The 21690-nt window shown below is 40.9% G+C and overlaps 1 protein-coding gene across 1 annotated transcript in view; it reads right to left on the bottom strand.

Moving 5' to 3' along the window:
• Positions 1–967: 967 nt before the first annotated feature.
• Positions 968–21690, bottom strand: part of UROC1 (urocanate hydratase 1) — a 41724-nt gene continuing 21001 nt past the window's right edge. Inside the window, exons 11-20 of the mRNA XM_010161953.1 lie at positions 20935–21114; positions 19381–19478; positions 19061–19133; positions 17581–17702; positions 13427–13497; positions 12373–12471; positions 10594–10693; positions 7649–7730; positions 2372–2471; positions 968–1108 (exon numbers count right to left, since the gene is read on the bottom strand). Coding sequence (XP_010160255.1) covers positions 968–1108; positions 2372–2471; positions 7649–7730; positions 10594–10693; positions 12373–12471; positions 13427–13497; positions 17581–17702; positions 19061–19133; positions 19381–19478; positions 20935–21114 — 1066 coding nt within the window. The remainder of the gene's footprint in view (positions 1109–2371; positions 2472–7648; positions 7731–10593; positions 10694–12372; positions 12472–13426; positions 13498–17580; positions 17703–19060; positions 19134–19380; positions 19479–20934; positions 21115–21690) is intronic.

Raw genomic sequence — 21690 nt, 5'->3', positions numbered from 1 at the left:
TACCACTCACATCCAAATGGGTGAGTAGCCAATGTTTTTTCATTAAAAAGCAGCAGCCAGCACAAAGGATTTAAATTTTCTGGGTGTTTCCATCCTTTTAGAAGTTGCTCAGGTGCAATGAGCTTCTACAGAAGAACCAACTCATCACTGCAAGGCAGCCAACGGCACACATCATCAGGTTCAGCGGAACAGCACCATCTCAGCCCCATGCAGAATTTGGCTCACACTAGTTATTCCTGAGTTGTTCCCTATTTTCTTGGCCTTGCTGTAAGATGTTTGGAAATGGTCTAATACTTAACGCCCTCAGGCTTTTCCACCCACCTCCTGGCACTGCCTGACTGTGGTGAAAATTTGGGATGAGAATTTCAGGGAGAAGCACACTCAGGCTGGCTGCACTTAACCAGTTCCAGTTTATCCGTCGCTTTCTGCTGCGATCACCAGACAGTTTTATGGCAATACAGAAAAGCTTGAGTCTTGCACATGTGATATCAGTACATCCTCCACCAGCTGAAGAATAAATCTGTTTACACACCCACATTTGGGTGCTGGATTTCATGGCTCTTTGCTGATAGCAGCAGAATCCAAATTACAATGGAGAGTACCAATTTCCATTCTATGTTTGATCTGCCAGACCTAAGAATCTCCTTAATTTATGAATTACGAGGAATAAGTAGATTTTTTTCCCCCATTTAATTTTCAGGGAAAAAATTCCACTTCCTTTCTTTACAATGAATAGTTTGTTATTGCAAATGTTCCAAATGTGTGAAAAGACTGACCGTTCCTCACATCAGTGGACCTGTCTCAGACAGCTACAGGCTTGTGCCATTGTCAAGTGAAAGAGGAAAAAAAGAACTCACATGGAAGAGACATTTGCAAGGCTTTTATCATTTGGCCAGAGAGCAAACGGGGATATCAAGGAAGCAGCTTCAGGTGTATCTCCAAGGACAACATTGCACTTGGAATTCCACTAATGTTTCACGGCTTGCTCCAAGATGTTCTCATCCACCACCTTGTGCGGGAGAGTCACCTTCAGTGAGATGTTCTCTTTCATTGCTTGGCAGATTGTTTCATAAGCGTAGTCATTACCCGACCAGCAGCGTCTGGTGACCTGTCAGACCAGAAGATCAATGCGTCTAAAAATCCTACATTTCTCTTGCCACATCTATCTTGCACAATATTTGCGCAAACGCTGGCACCCAATTTCATGACAATCTTTTCACCCTCTGAAAGTTTCTAGTTTCCTTACTGATTTTGAAAGTAATTTTTATAATACCTACTTCCTTTTTACAGGCAGTGTTTGGGTAGACTTGGTACATTTTCATGCAGAAACATAACATTGGCAGATAACACTGGTAGAGCCAGGTACCTTATAAACTTTACAAAACTCACTAAAAATAATAGTGCATGCCATCCTGGCTCTGTAAAACTAGCACTTGTTTTAGATAACACTATCATTTAAGCAATCAATGCCTTTGTAGTGGGATAAATATTTTAAAAGGAAAACATCACTCAATGCATTTTCCAACTATGAAATCAAGGAGACAAATACTCTGCCAGCATGTAAGGATGAAACTCTATGTACAGCCAGGGAACTGGTAAGCCCCTCTTCCAAAGAAAGCTCTGTGTTTTGACCTGTGTACAAACAAGATTCTCCAGATGAAAGAAAGTCAACATTTGGCACAAAGGAAGTAAGTCCTTCCCTCTATGAAATGCCTTACAAATATCTGTTATGAATTGCAAATCACCATCTGAAATATTCAGGCTCAAAGTTTTCAAGAAAGAAAATACTTAGGTTCCAATATAGCAAAATATTTAAGTGTATGATTAACGTAAGGCTAATAAATTCACAGGATCACAGCGATTCCAGCTAGAAATGACCTTTCAAGTCAACAATTCCATTTTCCTGCCATTCACCTATGATTATTCCTGGCAGTATATTTTCAAGGATAAACTCCAGTTTCTTTCCAGTCTTGTATACAATATGGGTAGCATTCTCAGATTATCCTTTTTCAACACGTGTTTGGAGGAGTGGGGCTTTTGCTTGCAATAAGAGCAGCAAAAGATTTACTGGGTTTTTAATAGGCTGTCTCTGATACACAGTTCTTGTTAAGGGTTTGTCTTCATTAATCTACAAATCAATATAATTGTCGTCCTTCTTCCTTCATAGTTTACTCTTGTGTTATTTCATATCTGGGACAGGAAATATGTGCAAATTGTTCCATTAGAACAATTCCTGGGTCACAAAAAGCCACATCCTGAAAACTCCTGCCTGAGTGCTCATACTCCTCTCATACTGGAACACAGATGCCTTAACAAACAGTCCTGGAGGAGGAAAATAATAAAGTGAACATATAGAATGATTTTTGCTTACTCCGTTGGAGACATCCCAGCTGAGCATCATCTTAGCCCGTTCTTCAGCCTCCTTAGACCCATCCAAAACCAGGCCAAATCCCCCGTTGATCACTTCACCCCTAAAAAATATAAATATAAGAGAATTAAATCAAAGTAATTCACAGCAGTGCCACAAAATTCACAGGAGTTAATTTGTCCAGTAATACTGCAGGAAGAAGGATGAGAACATAGAAATGGTGCTGAGTAAGAGCACCTTTACACTTACCAAAAAAAAACCCGAACGGGGGTGGGGGCGTTGGAGAGGTGGGGAGAGGGGCAGAATTTAGCAGGATAAAGGTCTAGTTTCCTGACCTGCAAACCTATTCCACCTTTCCTGCCCAGCCAGTGGTCAGCATCTGCTCCAAGCGGGGGTGCCAAAACCTAAGCTGTGCTGCATCCCCTGCAGACTGCAGTCTGTACTGACTCCAGAAACAAGTAAAGAAAGGCTGGTACTTCTGATGGTCTGCAGAATTACCTGTCTTGGGGTGATTTTAAAGCCTAACCTATTCAGGTTTTCTGCTTCAGAGCCTGCCTTATAGACAGGATTCTGAGGAGGGCCATGTACGCATTGAAGTAGACAGATGGATCTATTTATATTCTCTCAGGACAAATGAGAGAGCATAAGTATTTTATTAAAAAAGTGTTAACTACCACTTAATGCACATCTGCCTTGATAATTTCAAAACCAATCACTCATTTTCTCTGAGATACATAGATGTTTAAAGACATCAGTGCCAACTTTTCAGGCAGCAGACTTACTGGCAGAAGAAGAACAGAAATATGTTAAAACTAACAGATTATACTTAGGAGAAATACCAGTCTGCTTTTAAAAGGACAGGGAAAACACACAGAGAAAACATCTTGCCTGACTTGAGAATCTGGCCTGCTCAATTCCTGTTTCATCGCATGTGGGGAATAGTGGTGAATGCAGTTGGATAATTACCGGCTGCTGTAAATCTAGGAGAGTTCTGGCAGTGTAACTTGGCATCAGCAAGACCTGAGGGACAGGGCACGTCAGACAACAACACGTGGCACGAGAGACTACTAATGGAGATCCCCAGAGGCAGGATTCTGTCCTTTGTTTTATAGCTAATATAATGAATAAGTTTACAGAATTAACATGGAGTCACATCAGACATGTCCATGAATCAGACAGGAGTTAGGTGTCTTCCAGTCCAGGAATGGAGAGTTTCTTACTGTATATTTTCCAGGAGTAACTTGAGCTTCTGAGGAAATGAGGCTACACTGGAGCCTCACAGACCTGAGATCTACTTCCTGAAACTGGAACTCACATTTTCTCATTTTCTGTGTCATGTTCTTACTCATGTGACGTTAATTCCATTTCACTAGTTATAATCACTACCTGTGTGCTACGTAGGACCCTATCACATAGCTGAGCGAGGAACTTAGAGCTCCAGATCTCACCATCACGGTACCGTTCTGTGAATTCCCTTCACTTTACCGTTATTAAATATATCATTATTGCAAATACATTTTCTGTTGAAAGGCAGAGTTTTCTTGAAACTGACAGTTCTCGCAGCAGAATGTCAGTGAATAAATCCGTTTATCTTTAGCAGGAAAATTGAAAACAGTCATGTTTTCAATTGAGATGTTTTAATATTGTAAGCTCTGACTCTTCAAAATAAAATGCTTCCTTTTGATTGACACTGTCAACACTTTTCAGCCTGTAATTTAATTCCTAGGATCTTTTTACTGTGTGAAATCTTTCATTAATTCTGCTCTTCATCTCATTCGGGGATGAAAAACGTCCAAACATCTACATTTCTTGCAAATTCTGCTTCTTCAATAGCTCATGTTGTTACTGTCTTCTCCAAAAGAGGGGACCAGATGGATGATGTTAGGAACGTAATTATATCACGACCAGAGCAAGTTACCTCACCACATTCTGCCACTTCTGTGTACAGAAACCACATTCACACTATTCTTTATTGTCGAAGCACCAAGCCAGAGTACACTTATGAATGTCAGTGATGCCATTGCAAAGTAATTGGGATCACAGCATGAGCACACCTGGAGACAGCCTATTGGTGATATCAGACAGTATGAAAACCAGACCTCTGGACTGGTGCTTTATAAAGCTATTCCACATGGGAAGATGATGTTCTGTCAGTGGCAAAGATCCTCTCTGTGCCCAGCATTCCCGAGAGCATCCTTTGAAGCTTAGGCATGAACGGTGAGTGCCTGATCTCACTTGCACTCCATAAATTTAGAACCTCTCCATCGATTTCCATGGAGTTAATCCAGAGTACATCAGAATCACTCATCAGAATCTGTCCTACTGTCTAAAAATCACTCATAAATCAAATGCCAGTGTTTGTTAGGATGGATTTTCTAGCAAAACCTCTCACTTTTAAAGGGGAACTCTCTGCCTTCATTAGCACTGGGTCACATTTTCAGGTAATTAAAGAAACATGTGGCATTTTGACCTAAGCTACCTCCTATAATTTCCAGATGTCTCCTTCTAAGGTGATCAAAGAAAACAAGGCCTCTCTCACAATCAAGATGTCACACTCTCAACAGTGCAGTTCAGTTCTTAAATTGCTTGTGCCTTTTTGTTACTACAGGTTACTCAGGCTCTGTGCTAATATACATTCTCCTGTAAATAAACAGGCAGCAAGAAATGAATAACATTCATTTGCTGTAATTATAGTCAAGACTATGTTAATCTTAAGTCTCTCAAACTGCATGTGATGCAGATTCCAGCTAAATAAATATTAATCCTGCTTTTTCTGTTTGCCCCACAAGGCTACAGCAGAGAAAAATCAAAGCAGGTAAAAGGCATTTCTCTGGTCTCATAGAAAGACACGGCAGAACTGTCAGCAGGTCCAGGCAAGCCCAGCCTCTGCAGGGAGGGCTCGTAGCTGAACACAGGGCAATTGCCATTTCTGAACTCCCCGAACACAAATTTGCCAATGACAACTTGCTTTCTTACTAATCACATGTGTATTTGTTTATAAATATATATAAGCTTCCACATCCACTTTCACATTTCCAAATCAGCCAATGAAAAGAAAATTTTGTCAGGCACATGGAGATTTCTTTATGGCAAAGTCAGCTGAATTTTTACCCCTCCAGAAAAAAAAGAAAAAGTGTCCTAAAACCATCAGGCATCTGCCTCTTCCATGCTGAGAAAGTAAATTGTAAGGGTTGGGGGTTGGCTTTGCTTCTTTTGCCACCTTTAAATTATTCCTCTCTCCTTAGAAGGCAAAGGGGTGCCGTGCTTTAACCAGCCAGGGTGGTGCCAGAGTGTTCAGCCGAGCAGGAGCACAGCTTTCGGGGACTCTCCAGACCACGGCATCTAATGACAGGACTTGCTACCCCACCCGAGTCTCAGCATGGTGGCTTATTAAGGCTCTGCAGAGACAGGTCTAATTTTCTGCATTCTTCACTGAAGCACAGCAATTTAATCACAGAGGGCTATGACTGCTCCCAAGAACAAGGTAAGCAGGTACTGTTCCACAATGACAAGCCACTAAGCAGTCATAGGAAGTGCCAAAAAGGATAACCAAACCCTGGTATTACATCGACATTTTGAGTTAAGTGAATAGCCAGCCACACGCTGATTTTCTGATGCATTACATAGATCACAGCACCTCTGCTCTGCCTTGGGAAAGAGCTTCTTTCTAATGATGTAACTCCACTTAAACAACTAAAACAATATAACTCAACCTGCAGGGTGGTCAGTGCCAGTTTTCCAAAAGTAAGGACAGTCTCACCATGCAGCCAATCTCTGAACTCAGGGGACTAGAAACATGCAGGAGGGATTTGCCTTACAGAGGCTAGGGAAGGGAATATGGTAGGTTTTTGGTATCCTTTAAGCATTATCAATACATGAAATATCTGTGGCATAAGCAATTGTTTTAGCAATTCTAATAGTTATAATTATCCATTATCATTAAAATCTTCCAAATATTTTCCACAACATGTAGTGGAAAGTTATTTTCTTTGCTTGTATTTCATAAGCAGATATTTTATAAGGTTAAACTCAGCTACAGCCATTCAGACAGATCTAGTCTGCTGCTGTCTCTGGAGTCCCAGACTGAGATGACCAGAATAAGCAGATATTCTGGTGTGTATTTTCCATTCAGAATTACGGAAGCTGTGAATAAAATCCTTGCCACAGTGGTTGTTACCGCTGAAGTCAGTAAAGCCAGATTTTTCACTCCATGTGTCTAAGCCCTCCAAAATCTTTCTTATCTCACTGTACAGTTTTGCTCTCCCAGAGCTCCTAATTCAGTCGTTAATTTACTGAAATCAAAGAATTCTCCATCTGACCTGAAGGGATATTTTCTAGATCCAGCTCATCCAGGTACGTAGTAATTAAGTACCATCAAGTGTCTCTGAGGATAACCTCTGATCCAAGTTCTTTGGCTTCCTATTGCTGGCATACTCCAGAGCTAGATGGAACAGGGGAGTGGGAGGGTTCGCTACAGTATTTAATAGAGGGTTGTGCCCCTTTTGAGTGGCCACCACAAAACGAAGACATGACTGTAAATGGGAGAGACTGTGCTGGAAAGAACAAACCAGAACTACAGACTCTCCAGTGTGGCCTTCTCTGCCAATCCAGAGTAATCTTTTAGTGTCATATGAAAGAGATCAGTTTCCCTTTCCATACATCATATTTCTTTCATTCTGCTTCCCAGTTTAGGCATTTCTTTCAGTTCTGCATCTCGTGTGAAGGAGGTGTTCAATCCCGTTCTTACTTGGCTGTGGTCTTTTATCCTACCAGGCACGATCAAGGGGGTTTGCTGCCACCTGGGCTGGTTTGTATCAGTAACCCCTCGCTGTGCTTTAGCACATGGGTGTTTATATTGGGGTCCTAAGGTCACAGATTTAAATACAGCTTAATGGGAAACCTAAACGTAATCCATCCACTAACACTCTAGCTGTGCATGTGTGAAGACAACTTTGGAAGCAGGATCTGTTCAAAAAGACCACAGCAGACTGTCCTTGTTTGGCAACTGAAGTTCTCCAAACTGTGCCATGGCCAATGTCCAAAACACTTTTTCTAGACATATAGGCATTAATTAAAAATGCCTCATACAACACCACACTTTACCTTACATCCTTTCAGCCCTTGTCTCCAAATCCATCCTTCCCATGATCATGGCACGGTACTACTCCAGTAATACACACGTTTTCTGCAATTCCCCTCCTGTCTGTCCTCCCCACACACAAACACAGCAGTGGTAACAGGATTCAGAGTCCAGTTTTAGAAACGTAAGTGAGTTCTTACCAGCCAACTCCACCACCGTTGTGCAACGCGACCCAGGTGGCTCCTCTGAACGCATCTCCTACAAAATTTTGTACTGCCATGTCTAGGAGGAGAGGAAAGGTGTTATCGTGGCTCTGACATGCTGCATTCATGTTCTGTGTTGTGCTGCTCACTGCTTCCACTGACACCTTGATTATGGCTGTGTGACGCAGTGTTTACTCACAGCTTCTCTCATGGATATACAGTGAGCATCACGTTCTTGGGAGGAATAGGAAAGAGATTTTCTTCCCACTCTTTGCCCTACACTGGAGGAAGCAAATTCTAAGTTCACACTGCGGTTTGTGAGGACTTTGGTGCTTTCTGCGTTTGTGACCCAATTCAAGCACTTGAACTTGCTGCTCTGCTGGGACATACATCCTGAGGGTGGAGAGAAATAGAATCCTCTCTTGGGGATGCCTCAGTCATGGAAGAACAGGCTGGACTGGAGACATCCATATAGAGGGTTTCAAAATGGGGAGGACACACCTGGAAAATAACACACCTTGCCATTCTCAGAAGCCTGATGTATTTTCAGATCAAACTGCAGAGGTAATTCAGCCCTGCGCAGAAAGCCAGTCTAAGGCTAAGGAGTTGCATTTTGGGAACACAGTTGGGTTGAAAGTGATGTTGGCCCTAGTCCTCTGGACACTGGGGAATTTTACCCTGAACATGAACTGCGGAAGTCACACAGGAGATTGTTTGTTTTAGAAAAACAAAGAAAAATAATTTAGCAAACAAATGTTGTTTGAGTAATGTCAAATGTATGATTTACCCTTAAAATATTCCCTATACTTCTGCATTTTAACTAAGATTTGTGCTAAAGGATATACCCAGAGGTACACACAGAGGATAACAGGGTAAAATTTACTGAAAATGTTCATCCAGAATTAATTCAGGACAGATTTAATAGATCATTTGTTGAGCTTTTAACAGCAAAAAATAAAAGACAAAAAGGAATATCCCCACCAACCACATTTGCAGACCCACAGTTGCTACATGTCTGATGGAAAACTGAGTTTGAGCACTAATCTATATTAAACCCTGTCAAAAGCCCCATTATGGCATCTTTTATCTGGCATTATGTCACTTTAATAACCCAATTATCATAATTGCAGTGCTGTCAAGAGGGAAAGGGGGAGATCTAAATCCCCATATTCTAAAAATGTACAGATTTCTTCCTCAGCTGCTAGCATAAGAGTGGAGTTTGGACAAGGAGCATGGCAAGTGGACTAGCAATGTAATAATGTGCTTCTCCTTGGCTTCCATAAAGGTCACTAACTGTGGAAATGTCTGTGCTGAACTACACTTTGCAGAGCAGCGATGACCTGTTTGCCAAGCATTAGGCTGTGGAACTTAAAGACAAAATAAGACAGGAAAATGCTCTGGAAAATTCCTGTGTGCTAGAGAGGAGCAAATTCCGACTGAAGCAGCTCAAATGAGGTGTTAAAACAACAAGAAAAAAGGGAGAGAGGAAGACCCAAGATGTTCTTTTATTACCTCCAGAGGCTCATTTGATAAAACAGAGTTAGGCCTGGTGTCAAAGACCAGTGAAATCAGTGGTGAACAGGCTTTAGATAAGCCTGTGGAGAAGGCAAATGGTTCAAGTAAATCCCAAAATGAAAAGAAAAACACATAGTAAGATAAGCAATGGGGCTTCCCAAGCCTTGTTTCTATTACCCTCTTCTAAGGGCATTGCCTGAGGTTTACTTATGTTGTTAAGCCCTTTGGTGGAGGTATTACTTTGGATTGCTGTTCTCTGTGCAGCTGCACCATTTTCTCACATCTTGTCAGAACCAAACATTATTCAAGGCATCTATCCATCTGGCCTGTTAGAACTAGCCAACATACGCAGAAAGTGTTGAAGTGGGACTGACAGACACAGCTAAAAGCCTCATTTCATCAGGAAACCCAGTTAAGATAACAAGGAACTTTTCTCCTTAAAATTGAGCCATAATTTGGTTCTATTATGGATTCCCATAATGGAGGTAATTCAATATGCACAGCTACCTCTATCATAATTTCTCCTTCTCCAGCAGCTTGTATCCTCCAATCTCAAGCCACTTTGCGACTGTCAGTTCATAGTGTGCAGAAACACTACTGCGCTAAAGCTATTATCATAATTTCCACTTTATGGATGGAAAATTGAGGAAGATTTAGGCTAAAAATTGCTTAGTACTTCACTCTTCCTTTTTTTCAGGTCTCTAATCTGATATTTCTTGGATTTATTTTTCCAAAGCACCATTTCACAAACTTAAAAGCAGAGTTTGGTTAGCTCAAGTCAGTTGTGCAGAATTAAAGGCTCCTTTTGTATAGCAAACCTACGTGATCTGCCCACAGTCACACTGTAAGTGAGCAACAAGGCTTGGAGCCTAATCCAGAACACCTGACTTCCATTCTTATTCTTTTACTATCAAAGTATGTTCCCTTATGACCAGAAAAGTGGTTTTCAGGAAATTCAGACTGTTTTCTTGATTCCTCAGGCAATGAAATGAAAGCAGCAGTGGATCTTTTTGCTTTAAGCAAAATACTATTATTGACCTGATTTTGATCTTGTGGATACCAAGGAAATACAGGTGGAATTCTGCTCAGATCTCCTCTGAGTGAAACAGTGAGGTACAAAGTTAAAATCAAACAGAAGATAAAGCCCTTTGAGATAGAGTGTTCTCCATTTACATTCAGGTAGATCTGATGCATCTTCACTAAATTTTCTGCATTGTTCTGGACCTCTCCTATTTAACTAGTTCCATATACATGTCTGCATCACTGACAAATCCCACTAAGCTTCTCAGAAAATCTGATTAATTGGGATTAAAGGGTTAAAGAAAAATAATGTATAAAATATTGCATTAAAAAAAAACCCCAAAAAACATTTCTCTTTTAAAGCAGTTTCCTTGTATGCCCAGACAAGCTTCAGCTGCTCTTCTGACCTGCGCAAAAGGCTGATCCATCATAAATGTTTGACGTTTCTCTGTAAGGACTGTCGGTCCCACTCACATCATGGTGATCTCGGCTGAGAACTACTGGAGCCTGCAAAAACCCAAGGACAAGAAAATAGATTCCTTCATGGAGTGTCAGTGCCCCCGAGGAGCATCTGCTGAATTCACTTCTGTCCTAACTTATTCCAAACCTCAGCTTTGCCCCCTCTCCTAAACCCCCTGAAACACCTTCTCTGCCTGCTATTATTTATTATAAAACAGTTTTTCACATACTGTTCCTGAAAGCCACCATCCTTTCGTAATTAAGAACAAGAGCTTGTTTTCATGCAAATGCCATCCACAAAGGAGGGCAGGGAGAAGAGGGGAAGCGGTATGGTTATTTCATCTGAGCATTTCTTCGATGACATTTCAAAGATATTTCAGTATGCAAAAATCTTAATTCAAGAATGGTTCTTGTTTGCTGTTGAAAATGAAAACTAACAGTAAGAATTTTTACACTTTTTCATTCTTTTGGAAGACTTCAAGACTAGAAATAGGATAGTAATGAAAATCAATGATTTCATATAGCTCAAATAAGTCCATTCTTGGTCCGGAATTGACAGTATGAATCTAGATCAGCTTGCAGGTCTTCATTATCATTTGCCATGCACGGGGTTTATATGAGAATAAATCACTCTTGGCATGGTGTGGTGTAAAATCAGCGGGCTCTGTTTTATGCTGGCAGTGACTTAGGAAATTACTGAAAATGGACATGATCACCCAGCTTGCGAGAGGGGGAACAGAGGTTTACAGAAATGGAAAAAGGACGTAACAAAATCTGGGAGTCTGACCTTGTCAGTCATAGCTCCAAGGGAGTGCACTGTCTGGTCAGGTTTATTTTTTAAGACTAGCTTGCAGCAACATTCATTTTGAATCCTGAGAAGGTCAACAGCATTTGGAATATTATAACAAACATTTTCTGAGTAACAAAAAAATAGACCTTTCCTAGCTATAAGCTATTCTAAGTTTTACTTCAGTTTGCCCCTTTAGAAAGGATAATTGTACCTCAGCTATAAAAGATGGAGAAAAATGAGTGAACGTGCCTTGGTCTAATGCTGCAGTAGACACAGCAAGTAACGAGCATAATTACTGAGTGATGCCTTCAGGGTTTAGGTCTCCCAGGATGTCACAATGTACATCTACCTACAGTACTCATGAAGATCCTAGAAAATCCCTACACAATCTTGCCCATAGCATGTACTTGTACCACCACCACATGAGTAAGATGTTACTCGTTATGCACTAGAGTGACAGCATCAGGCCTAACGATTTCCTTCATTCACATGTGCAATGCAAATGAAAACTGACTGCAGACCTGGATGTAGCCATATGGCATGACTGAAAGTGAGGGATAGAAAGTAAGTTGTGGCAGTGGCACTGTCTCTTGTTACTTCTAATGTTTGGGGCATTGCTGGAGACCCAGTGCCTGCTTTGTGTTTTCAGCAAATCACAGCATGCAGATACCCAAGTAGAAAATTAGGCAGATTTGCACCATGAAATAAGGCATATTTCAGAGTTTCTAAACCCATTTCTCTTCTATTAGGTAGCGCAACACTGGTGACAGGCAGAGTCGAGGACTGAGCTCTAATACATGCTAATAGAATACTGGTCCCATGTAAACAGCAGGCACTTCTGTTCCCACTGGTTGAAGCTTTCTCCTTTCCCACCTGCCACCCCAGTCTCAGATATTAAACACAATTATCAGACTCTATCAAGACAAAAAAGACAAACCTTAATCCTTCCTTCAGCAATCGCTCGATTAATGGCCACAGCTATAGACACACGACCCCTCTGATCAGAATATAAGATTCTAGCCTGAGAGCCAACAACCTGGAAAATAAAAATGCCAGAGTGATAAGGTTCTCTGTGCAACTGGCTTATCTTTAGGTCCCAGATAAATGGAGTCACAGGACTGACCCCTTCTGTAGGAGAAAGTGCAGATTATTTCTTCATCAACATCCAGCTTCCAGAAAAGAGAAATGAAAATCACTCTTTGATCTGAGTTTTATCTCCACTCACACAATCATTGAGATGTATTTCTGTATTCAGCTGCTACTGTTCAATAAATCCTACTTTTTAAATCAACCTGATTGCTAGGCTATAATCCCCCTATCAACAAATCCCTTATCAACAGCTGAGAAGCAGAGGTTTTGCACTGGCAACGGTGGACTGGAAGGGAAGAGAAATACAGAGACAAAGAATGGCAGAGAACATCTGTCCTGCACAGCTATGCTCCTCTCCGGCTTTTACCCCACAGACCAATCTGGCTTCCAGATGAGGAGAGCACATGAACCCTACGGTGTTATCGGTTAGCTTCACGCTGCTTTTTCTTTTAGGGCAGGCTCTCACAGGATGCTTCATCACTGGCATTGTGCTTCCCACAATGCAAAAGGATGCCAGTTCTTTGGCCTCATCACCTGTTTTGAAAACTGTACTGGGAACGGTGGGCGGGAAGAGGCTGGGCCAAAGCAATGCCAAGAAGAACATTTTGATTAGTCCTTTGAAAGAAAGATAGTTACAAATAGGGTGGGCAGCAAATCACTGACGTGTTTCACTCCAGATATAACAGTAGATATTGCTGGATTATTTGAACATTTCCGAATGAGGAAGAGAAGGGCAAGAACTACTTCAGCTCACCCTAAAACCCTGCTGTGGAGAGAGGTTTAAGTTATCAGCCATGGGAGTTACAGCCAGTGTTTCACTTTCCTGCTTCTCACTCCAGCATTCAAAAACTGCATTCTGGATGAGGAGTGGTCACATGTACTGGAGGAGGTTGTGCACTTACCAAGCTGTGCCTGCCAGCTTCCCGAATCCAGCGGATGTTGTCATGGTACTGCTGCTTCACAGATGTGCTCACTTGTGAGAGAAAGCAAGAAAATAGGTTTTGAAAATGAATGAAATATGCTTGAAATTTAATTTAATTCATCTGGCAGCACCAGGAAGTCAAATTCTCATCTCAGATACAAGCATGCATATAGGAAATCCTCTGCGCAGCTGATGCAGTAACTGCTTCCATATATTTAGAAGAAGATGTGAGATGTTGCCTATGAGGCAACTCCCATTCAGATCTTCAGCAAACTAAATTAAACCTTGTCATTACATGTAATGACAAATTGTAATTTGTAATGTAATTTGTAATGTAATACAAATTACATGTAATTACAAATAATTTCAAGTCATTACAACTGTACTATAATTAACGTCCAGTACAGTTACAGTACTGGTTACACGCACTGTTCATTTTTGGTCAGCTCAGATGAGGTTGCAATGGCTGAAGAAGTTACTGCCTGTAGAATCTGTCTCTCTGGGCTAAGCTACATCACATTACCTTGTCCTGAGAGACATGGTCTGCTACCAGGGCTCAGCTGGCATGTGGGAACAAGCTAAACCACAGTGACTTGCTCATGCATTAAAGCTTCAAGTTAGAATAATTTCTACAGATGCCAAGATAACATCACTTCCCCATCACTTTCCAGCTCTCACCCATTTTCAAGTCAAATTATAATGTAAATACAACTTCACAGAATCATAGAATCCCAAGTTGGAAGGGACCTGAAGGATCATCTGGTCCAACCTTTCTTACCCAAAGCACAGTCTAGACAAGATGTCCAGCTGAATCTTAAATCTGAAACTTCTGTTTCAGAGTCAGTCAAACTGGAGAAACTGCACACTAACTTGAAATTGTCCATGGTAACCAAGGAAGGTGTTTAGGATACTGCCTTTCCACTAGGCAGTGTGTCAGCAGATATGCACAGTAAAACTAGGAAAAGGAAAGAGGAAAAGGCAGGAGGATACTAATATCTAATCTGGGTTAAACACATTGTTAAAGGGAAACATAAAATATGCTCATTCCTGCAAAGGCAGGCCTTCCATACAGAGAGTGTTAATGATCCTAAAAAGACCTGTCAGTTCTTTAGGGGTTGACTCCAAGTAACAGCTTTTAAACTCTGCAGTGAGGATTAACATGTCAGCTCTTAGTTTCACAAGGAGTGAAAGATGAAACATCTGCTAGTGCTGTCCTAGGACGATTGTGCTGCCATTCATAAGCTTCAAGGAAACACCTTCTAGAAGACAATGGGTAGTATTCACTTAGGTTACTATGGATATTTAGCAAGAGTTTGCAGGAGTTATTCTAGAAAACTGAATGGAGAATGAGTTCCTTTCTGTCACTTTTATAAGCTATCTCAGAGAGTACTAACCATATTTTATACTTCACAGCACACATACTTACAGAAAATATCTTACTGTCTGTTAATTCTATAGAACATATCCAGAAGAGAAGCCAGATGAGAATACTGGCTACAACGACATATCTCAACACAGCACATCTGTCCCTCCCAGCCAGCTCCAGTAAACAGTCATATTCTCTGTTCTAAACTGTGGTGTGTCCAAAGTTGGATTTCATCTTTTATCCCCAGGGAGGTAAAGAATCTTCCCCTTTTATTTAGTCTTACTTGCTGCAATTGAAAAGAACCCAAACCTTACAGCTCTTTCTAGGAAGACCTTAGCTTTAGATTAGCTCCACATGTGTCTCATTTCCTAAACTGCTGCCCCCATTTCCCCACCCCAACAGAAATAAGTTTTGAAGCCAGGTCTGTGTTGATTCTGGTATTTCATAGGTCTCTGTACTTATTTAGGGTTTAACAGATAGTAGAAAACATTGTGTACTCAGAGGAATAGTCCTCATCAGCACAGAGACTGGATCACTTCCTCTTGGGAGATTTGCATAGCTATGCATCAGCTCAGCCTTCAAACTACCACAGAGGTTGCAAACCCAGGTTACACTCCAATCATTAGTGCTGCATCTCTCCTGCGAAGGCTAAATTAAAAGCTTGGGTACCTTAGGAGTGGAAGCAGATAATAAAAGTACACAGGACTTTTTTCACAGCTTATGAGGTTTAAGCACAAAAACCTCCACAAAAGGAGAAGAAAATTTAACATTGGACTCAAGGCCAGGTAAAAAGTTTAGACCTGGAATGCAACGGATTTCAGCTCTGTGGAGCTTTCACTCAGCCATCATAACAGATTCTTTTATAAAATTCAAACGTAGGTTCACATTTTAGATGTATGTGTATGAGGATATCCAGGCCCTGGAATTTGGTCCAAGCCCAGGTCCCATAGGGAGTGGATAGCAAGTGGAATACTCAAGAATATGAATCCATGAATGGCTGTTTATTTTCTGGCCAAATTCTGTTTTCATTTCTCTTTGAAGTCCTATTCCCATTGTCCTGCCAAGTTCAACAGCAAAACCAGTAACAGCCTAGCCCTTAAGTCTGTTTTCACCTGTTGAGATTTTTTAAACATCATTTTTCATTTAAATTAAGAATATCATGCAAGAGTTCAATGTTTTTTGTCTGTGGAAGAGATTTCTCTCCCCAGCTTTACTTTACCCTCTATATGACCACCCACATACTATTCTATAGACAGTAATCGATTCATTTCCTAGTCTTGCAGTGCAAACCATCCAAAGGTCATCGATTCAGTCATGAGAGAAGATGACTGGAGATCGCAGCACATGGCAGAAAAATTACTGCAAATTTTTGTAGACAGATACAGCTCTAGAGTATTGATTTCACCCTCCCTTCAATTAAGCTGAGGGACTAGGTTTAAAAACATGAAAGTTCCAATATCCATACAACAGGGGAAGCATTTCTGGGACATTGCATTAAAAACACCTCATGCTCCAGTGCTATTTCTTCAATAGGACTCCTAAGGAAATTTTGAGAGAACAGACAGAGCTGAGGACCTTGCAGGGTCAGACCCACTCTATCAGTAACTCACCTCTTGAGGGGAAGTTTGACACCAGGCTTACATTATAGAAAGACAACAGTAGTTTTGTTTCAAATGAGAGACATATCTGAATGCGGTATACCCTTTTCAGAAATACCACCCTCCATCCTCACAATGCTAACTGTTCCAGAACAGATAGGAGAGCATTCAAAACCTTCACCCTTCTATTCATATTTGAATGATGTCTTTCATGAAAGAAGCAAATATTTCAAAATTACCAGATAAGAATATTATGCTCTCCTCCCCATAAAATACGATATGTATTTGTAATCCTTTTCCTTCTGATTCTTTCCTTGATTCTGAGGAGCACAAAGCTCCACTCTTGAAACGGAAGAGCTGAGGACTTCAGTGCCAGGGCACAATGACACTTAAGTCTGAGTCTGCTGTCCAGCTACTATAAAAGCAAAGGGAAAGTAGTAGGGCCTTCCACTGCAACCCGGGGTCCATGTTTGCTGACAGAAAACTAGCTTTGTCTCAGCATCCATTCATAAGCAAGGGATAATAGCTCACTTTCAGGCATATGGAATAGTGAAAGACTAATTCCTGGATACTAGAGTAGCATACAGAGTACCATGCAGATATTCCAGATTGGTTCCAGCAGTGAGTAGAAACAGCTGCCAATTTATTAACAAATGACAAACAAGCAAGACCTCAAAATTGTAATCACAAATAAATGACACTGGATGGAGCACCACACCCATGAAACTTGGGTTTCCTGCCACTGATGTGCTTGCTAGCCTCTTAAAAATCTCCCTAGATTCCTGTGCTTCATTCACCTGTGAGACAGGGGCAAAGCAATTTGACTGCTTTACAAAAGTCTTGGAGACCTACTGATGAAAGATACTGTTGGCCTTAAAGTTTCAAGGTGACAAAGTGCAGTAAAATCTTTATCAAATTAAATGCTCTTAGCCAAAATTGCAACAATAGCTTTGGGATCAATAACCTCTCTACGTGGTGTTTTTATATTTTTCCTACTGGTTACATTCCTTATAGGAGTTTGGAGAACAGTGAGATTTCCTTCCTCAGTGGGACAGGCAAAATAGTGCTTTCTACTGTTTCAGCCAAAAGCTGTCACACATTGTAGAATTCTCAGTTTCTTTTTCTCCCCAAAAGCATCCCCACTGATGGGGGCATGAGATGGTGTCTTACCTCCCTGCCGTATAGAGTTTTCCAGCACAGACATGGCAATTGAGTCAGTGGTAGCAAGATCCTGTGGGTCACCTGAGGTGCAAACCCAGCGGAATGGCCCAAATCCCAGGGAAAAAATGTCCCTGGGAAGAGAACATGTTTCATTAAGAGATAGTTGAAATTCTTTCCTTATTTATCCTGGCTGCTAGCAGTGCTTTTCTTTCATTAGCTGGAGACGGAAGAAATTGAAACATTTTCAATGAACTAATCTAAACAGAAGCATCAGGGACCACTAATTGAGAAGTTAAACAGTGCTGTTTCATGCAGCCATCGACTGGTGTATAAAAATACGGACAGGCCAGAATTTTCATACAAATGTTGGGCTGTTCAACCAAACAAGTACATCATCAGATGAATTGCAATTTTTCTTTTGTTTCATCAGCTATCTTTTCATCCTTTACCCAGGCTAACTCTGAGTGCATCTACACTATCAGACAAGTGTAGGTTTTGAACAAGTGCCTGAGTCCAGACTCATTTGCTGTCCACATTGTTTACACACAGTAGCAAGACACCCTTCAGTTGAGTTCCAGAAGAGATCTAACCTGGTTGGTGGCTTACTTTATGTTCAAGCTCTTATTCACATGATATAGGCAAGCTAATCATGAGTCAGAGGCAAAAGGTGTTATAAACCCAGTCCCTTAACAGGTCTCCCGAGCTCAGCTTTTTCTACAAGCAGTATGCACAGCTTGAGTAAGAGGTACTGTCCGTGACATGGGCAGAAGCGTGTCCTACTTCAGACATGCTTTTAACCTCAGTGTAGACATGAGCTTCAATGTTTTTAAATTGAACTCTACTGCTCCAAAGAGAAGCTCTTCATTTTTAGCACCTAGAAGTGAAGTTGCATATAATTACAGTTTGAGGCTGTGACTTGGCTACTCTCTCGAGTAGAAATGCTTAAGGAAAATTGATGCAACAAAAGAGAAAATGCAGCTATTTATGTAAAGGAGTGAACAGTTTTATTTAGCAATGTTTTAGCCTATTGTTCACACATCTGGTGTGTACTTTCATTAAACCTTTTAATTATACAAAGGATAAAGCTTTATATTAAATTATCAAGACATGCCATGCCTTTCAGGACAAAATATTAGCAAAACCTCTGCTGCCAGAGTTTACTTATGTTAATCACATACAACATGTCCCTCCAGGCCTGGCTCTTTTCCCCTGTACACAGGAAAACGCCAGGAGTAACTTTAAGGAAGTCAATAGGAAACATGGGCATGATGCTTACAACCAAGCGGATAGCTTCCTAAGCCACACTGGGCATTACTCCAGAGTGGAGGAAAAATAAGACTAACTCTGGCATAACACCTGTCAGATCAATTTTCCTACTGCTACAGTTGACTCCTTTTCATCATGTGAAGTCTCTGTAGTACTCTCCCCCCCCTAAACAGAGGAGTCACAAAGCACTTGAGTGCTTTATTCCAAGCTCTCCCCAACATACCCCATGATGTGCTGAACATAGGAAGGATATCGAAATTCTGTTTTATTGGCTCCTTTTTTCTCAACATCAGCACCTATAAAAGAATTTTAATAGTCTGTAACTTGATGAAGAAAAACAATAAAATGTAAAATTAGACTGCATCTGAGTTCCCATGAAGACTCTACCTCAGCCACAGAGAAGGGTCAGGGGTTTCAGAGAATGAGAGAGAGACTAAAGAGTTACCATAACAGTGGCCAACATTATCCTACCAAAACATGCAGCTGGGAAGATGCACAGGGAATCGTCCTTGTTTCCACGCAACAACTCCAGGACTTACTCACCAGCCCTTTGAGCTTCCAAGAGAAAAGCATTGCCATAATCCCAAAAAAACATGCCCTTATCAGCTAGTCTGTTAATAGCAGCCACATGTCTCTTCAGACTGAAATAAAGAAGGAAACAGTTATTCTTGAGATTGATAAAATATCAAAAATAATAATATGATGAAGTCACTAAAGGGGTGGGAGCAAGGGGAGACAGATGGAACTGAAAGACCCCCGAGAAATTCAGATATAAGCCCATAAGTTATCATTTGACATGCTTTCAGTCTCTATAGCACCTGTTATCCCCAGATCTTGAAGTGATTTACAGTCATTAAAGGAACTTCATTAATTAGCAGAGAGGTGTCACATCTTTCAGCAAAGAAACGCACCCAGCTCTGAAGGATGGACGGTAATGACAAAAAACAGCCTACACGGAACTGCAAAACAGTTTATGTTCACAGAGAATGTGAGCACAGACAGAAAAACTGAAAGTGTGTCAACATCACTGTCTGGCATCTCCCTTGACCAAAACAGCCCAATTTTCCCTTTGTTTCCAACAGTGGACCATACCCCAGGACTGCTCTCCGAGATACCATCGCCACTTAATAGTTCTAGTTGCATAGGGAGTTGTACATGCATAGGTGTAACCTCTTGGAGCTCTAGGCTGGTAAATCAATGCCTACCAAATGAAATCGGATATTTTTAGGTCATACCTATCTTGTTAGAAATTAGTCCCTCTCAGAAATTTACCCTTCTGTTAGCTTTGTCTTAGAGGAATATCATAAAGAATTGGGAAACTAGAAAGGTCCTATTAGGTCCCTCATCCAAAGTCAAATAGATTATATGCCCATATTCTACCTTCTATAGGAATGTCCAAGGTGAACAAAATCAGAGTAGGAGCTATAAAGTCTTGAGAGTACTATTTGAGAACAACAGTAAAGCTTGCTGCCCCTGTTCCACAGTTCTTTATATATACATTATGCCAAATTGCTCCCTTTATGATATCCAATTCCAATTTCACTTGCAAACTTGTAAATCAGGAGTAGCTTTCCAAAAACCAGATGCTGAACAGAACTTAGTTACAGCTGCAGCAAGCAGGGAAAAGTGACTGGGGGAGATTGTCCCTCCTTATATCCTTCCCTAAACAAACACTACTGGCCACACCTGGAAGCATGCTGGGCTAGATGGACTTTCTGGCTTACCCATTGGGTTTTTATGCTACATTCAATGAACCTAAACCAACCAGTAGACTATGTGGAATTGTACTTATTGTTCCAGATTTTTAAATGCTAATGCAATTTAGGAATTTATAGAAGAGACAAAAATCATTAGTGCTCAGACTTCTGAGTTTATACACTAAAGACTGCTCCTAAAATGGTGGGTAAGTGATGTCTGCCAGATTCTGAGTGATAGCTGTGTAAGTATAAATTTGGGAGTTACTAGCACTGTAGCTGTACCCCAGATTTCTACTGAAATACCAAAGAACAGAAACCTCTTGCGAGAAAGACAAAGATCCAATTACTTGCAGATCAGCTAAACTTAAAGGTTAAAGGCATGTATCACCAAAACATTTACCTCTCTTGTACCAGGGTCCGGAACTTCCCTGGATTGGTGGAAAGGAGCTGCTTTGCTTCCTCAAAGCCAAGCTGTACCGGATAGTATCCCCCACTGAATGGGTTATGACACGAAGTTTGGTCAGACCCCAGATCGACTAGCAGCTCTCCTGTCGTGTCCAGCTCGTATACTAGCCGCTCCCTGGGGAACACAATGAATGGAGTGTTTGGACAAAAGCTGTCATTACACATTCTGGCTCCTCTTTCAGGTGAACTTCTTCCATCCCAAGGGGTTGTTTATAAAGGTATGCCCTTGGCAAGCAAAGGCTTTGTGTTACCAGTCTTGTTGGTCAGTCTCAGCCCTTGGTATGTGGTGTGACATCAAGACATCAATGACTTTACCATTGGATAAAGTCTCAAGGGTGCCAGAATTTCTATCAGTTATCAGATTATTTTCATTCAATCAATACCTCAACACTTTTATTCTTCACTGAAGTCAAAGACATTTTCTTGCTATTCAATTAGTGAAATGTTAGAAGGAAATGGATAAATTCTTTCTTCATCCAATATGTGGTGTGACATCAAGACATCAATGACTTTACCATTGGATAAAGTCTCAAGGGTGCCAGAATTTCTATCAGTTATCAGATTATTTTCATTCAATCAATACCTCAACACTTTTATTCTTCACTGAAGTCAAAGACATTTTCTTGCTATTCAATTAGTGAAATGTTAGAAGGAAATGGATAAATTCTTTCTTCATCCAAGGAAGAATCTT

Source organism: Eurypyga helias, unplaced genomic scaffold, assembly GCF_000690775.1.
Source record: "Eurypyga helias isolate BGI_N326 unplaced genomic scaffold, ASM69077v1 scaffold12892, whole genome shotgun sequence".
In the NCBI taxonomy this organism is placed as follows: Eukaryota; Metazoa; Chordata; class Aves; order Eurypygiformes; family Eurypygidae; genus Eurypyga; species Eurypyga helias.
Note: the sequence above shows the minus strand (reverse complement) of the source record. Positions and strands in the feature narration are given on the sequence as shown.